Source organism: Rhamphochromis longiceps, linkage group LG12, assembly GCF_057381845.1.
Source record: "Rhamphochromis longiceps isolate RC_006_pf linkage group LG12, R_longiceps_female_GT1.1, whole genome shotgun sequence".
Taxonomy (NCBI): domain Eukaryota; kingdom Metazoa; phylum Chordata; class Actinopteri; order Cichliformes; family Cichlidae; genus Rhamphochromis; species Rhamphochromis longiceps.
This window is the reverse complement of record NC_140568.1, coordinates 11,022,708-11,025,982: the sequence shown is the minus strand read 5'-3', so window position 1 is coordinate 11,025,982 and position 3,275 is coordinate 11,022,708. Positions and strand designations below refer to the sequence as shown.

Genomic DNA, 3,275 nt, shown 5'->3' with positions numbered 1-3,275 from the left:
CTGCTGGTCATGATGTCGGTTTGGATATCTGGTGAGAGGGAAACGTGAAGACCACCCACCAGGATCCTTTTTTATGTAGCTGACAGCTGGTAACTGTGCAGGGGCGGGTCTAGCAAAGTTTTGCCAGGGGGCCAGGTAGGGCATTAACAGGGAAAGGGGGCACAAAGAAATACTTTTCTTTCCTATTCTCATTTAAAATATCTAGCTTTTATTAAATAATTATCTAAATCTTACAACCAAAGTTTTTATCTGACGTAAAATGTATAGAAATCATACATATACCAAAAAGACTGTACATCACTGTCACAACAGGGTTTGTTTTCATTCAAAGGCTTTATGGCTTTAATACCTGGTGGGTCGGTCTGTAGTCAAAATGCCCGATTTTCTGTCCCAGTCCAGCCCTGCAGGTTATACTGGCAGTGTCACCATGCCAGCTGAATGTATTTCATCATCAGCCAGTGTTGTTCTTTATCAATATTACCAAAGTTTACCATAAGGCAGCATAGAAAGTATTTACTTGCTTTCAGGTTTTATTCAAATATTAGTCTTTTCAGTTGTTTCTCCACTTTTTTCCTGTTTCAAAATCAAACACCAGTTTGTGAGAAGATTATCTTCTTTTTTTAACAGGCAGAGAAAGTTTTGCATTGGAATGGCTAATTTGTCAATTGTTTGCTACAAATGTTCGTATTTTAATATTCAAAAATGTTTTTGCCCAAAACATATGTGCAGTATATGTCAGTAAAAATACTATGCAAATATTGCTGTCCTTGAATGCTGAGTAAACACTGACAAAGCACTGATTGTATCTCTTGTACTTTATCAACGCAGTATCTAAAAACTTTGCACCGTAGTGGTTAAAATCTCATTCTAATAAGAGTTAAAAGTGCATTTGGTTATTAGGTTTATAGGATTATTGAATTATGGTTAAGGGTTGGTAGAATTTTTTTTTAAAACATTATCTGCCAATTAAATCTGCCACCCTTCTCCAAATCTGTGCCCCTACCTGGCCCCCCCAACAAAAATTTTCTAGACACGCCACTGCGGGACGGCCCTGGTAAGATTTTTTAATCTTATCACGGAGCGCCAGCAGGGGAGAAAGGCCCCGCCGCTGAGGCAACTGGCTGGAAACTTGAACATCCCCGAGTGGGTGGTGGATCTGAGGCACGAAATCATGCATGGGACTCTTCCTTCTTTGAAATGGTGCCGAAAGGGATGTAAGGTGGTCCTGGAGTGGCTCCAGCAGGAGTTTTGGTCCAGACAGCTGGGAGGAGGCCCCGATGAGCAGCTCGTTGCCAGGCAGAAAGAAGTGGATGCCTGCAGAAACGCTCGGGAGCTGCTGATCTCTTTTGAGAAGGACCAGTACCAAGCTTTTGATGATGGGTCTCCTGAAGACAAGGGGAAGAGCTTGTGGCAGGCCCCCTTAGCAGACATGAGTTCGTTGCTGGGTGAGATCAAGCAGTTTGCACTGGGGTCCAGGGAGCTGTTGATTGATGTGCTGCTGGAAGACGGTTTTCTTGTTCCTACCATGGAGCAGCTGGAAGCATTAGGCTGTGCAACATCTGACAGTGCCAGTCCCACTGAGCCCAGAGTCCCACAAACCTTCCTGCGCTTTTGGCTGCCCCTGCTAAAGATGCTTAACTCTTCGTCTTTCATTCACCTCTTCCTGGAGAAGCTCTTTGTGGAACTGAAGCTGCTCAGCAAAGAGCCCAACGGTCACAGGTGTTTCTATATTTCTGCATGGATTTCAGAAGTCTTCCTCTGCAACAACAACAAAATTGAATATCATTTTGAGACAAGGTTGCAGAAGAAAGCCAGAATGAAGGACAGGATTTTCATCGACCGCATCAAGCTGAGGTGGCAGCAGCTTCTCTCTGCATGTCTGGATGCCCCCTGCATCAGCACACCTCACCTGATCCAGCTAGTCCTGGATGACATGGAGCATCCCCCCCCTCAGGAAACCAGAGAGAAGCTGTTCCAGCTCTGCTCCATCTACACACAGACAGAGCGCTCAGAGGCCAGCACACCTCTGCAGCAGCAGCAGCCCATATATACTGTGAGTATGCTGCTGGACCAGATGCAACACTCCTCACCGATGGACTCGGAGAGAAGTGAGGAGCGCAAATGGGCAGACGTGCAGGCTGAAAGAGCACTTGCCCTCAGAGGTTCTCCGTGGCAGGTGTGCACTGATAATGTCACATGGAAGAACTATCCCCTTGGTAAAGTTCCTGGACAGTCGGACGACCCGTCGTGCCTCATGGTGGACAATTATTCGATAATGACTGTGTTTGACCAGCCAGTGGAGCTGGAGAGCAGCGCGACACGTAGCAGCATCCCCGGGGCCTCGGCTCCAGCCCGGCCAGCTGAGGGCCTCCTCTGGAGCAACAGCGAGCTCAACAAACTGAAATGTGGACTGAAGCTTTTTTAAGTTACTTGTGTTATTTTTGTTACTTGTGTTATTTTTTGTTTTATGTTAAGCACAAGATTGTTGTTGTTGTTGTCATTCCAGCCTCCGCTGACTCTTGTTGTGCTAGAAGCAGTTTTGAAGCAAAAATACAATATTCAGAAGACAAAATGTTGTGGAATTTTAACCATGAGCACAGTGCAGGTTCAGCAGTTGTGATTGTTTCTGTCCAGTCGAGCTCGTTAACTAAACATGTTGGCAGAAGCAGAAATAAAACTTTCAGAAGACAAAATGTTCTGATTTAAAGAAGGACCAAAGGAAGGAAAGCATAGGTTTTGATTAAGTCTGATAAACTAGAATTATAAGGTATTGTTACATTAAAAGGAGCAAAATGAAATAAAAAGGCTATATCAAAAACAGGTTATAACATAGGAAATGTGAGGTTTTAAAATGAAGTTAGTGTCAGCGTTTTAAGAGAGTGGTAAAATGATGAGTAACGTTGAAGAATATATATAAATACAAGTCTATAAGTCAAGAACATAATTAGGATAAGGCTTTTGATTAAAGAGTCCCAACTATGATAAGTTAGGGAGATGCAGGAAAAGGTGTTTTGTTTCCTTTGCAGAAGATCTCGGCGACCACAGGGGGTGAGGATCCTGGAGGCCCGAAGCCGGATGGACCACAAGAGAGGGTCAGAGCGAGGACACAATGTATTGCGACCTCTGGTGTACCAGAGGTCGAGAGAGGGAGTGTGGAGCAGGGAAATTATTTTACTGCTATTGTTAAATAATCGTCATCGTCACCATTGCATTAATAATATAATCTGCAGCATTGATATTGCATTCAGAGGTTTAAACAGTGTGTGTCTTTCAGA

At 44.1% G+C, this 3,275-nt stretch overlaps 1 protein-coding gene across 1 annotated transcript; it reads left to right on the top strand.

Annotated features, from left to right (window-relative positions):
- Window positions 1–1,171: 1,171 nt before the first annotated feature.
- Window positions 1,172–2,425, top strand: LOC146656950 (ribosomal biogenesis protein LAS1L-like). Its single transcript, XM_085426766.1, has one exon. It carries the CDS (start codon window positions 1,172–1,174, stop codon window positions 2,423–2,425), a length of 1,254 nt encoding a protein of 417 aa, XP_085282892.1.
- Window positions 2,426–3,275: the final 850 nt, after the last annotated feature.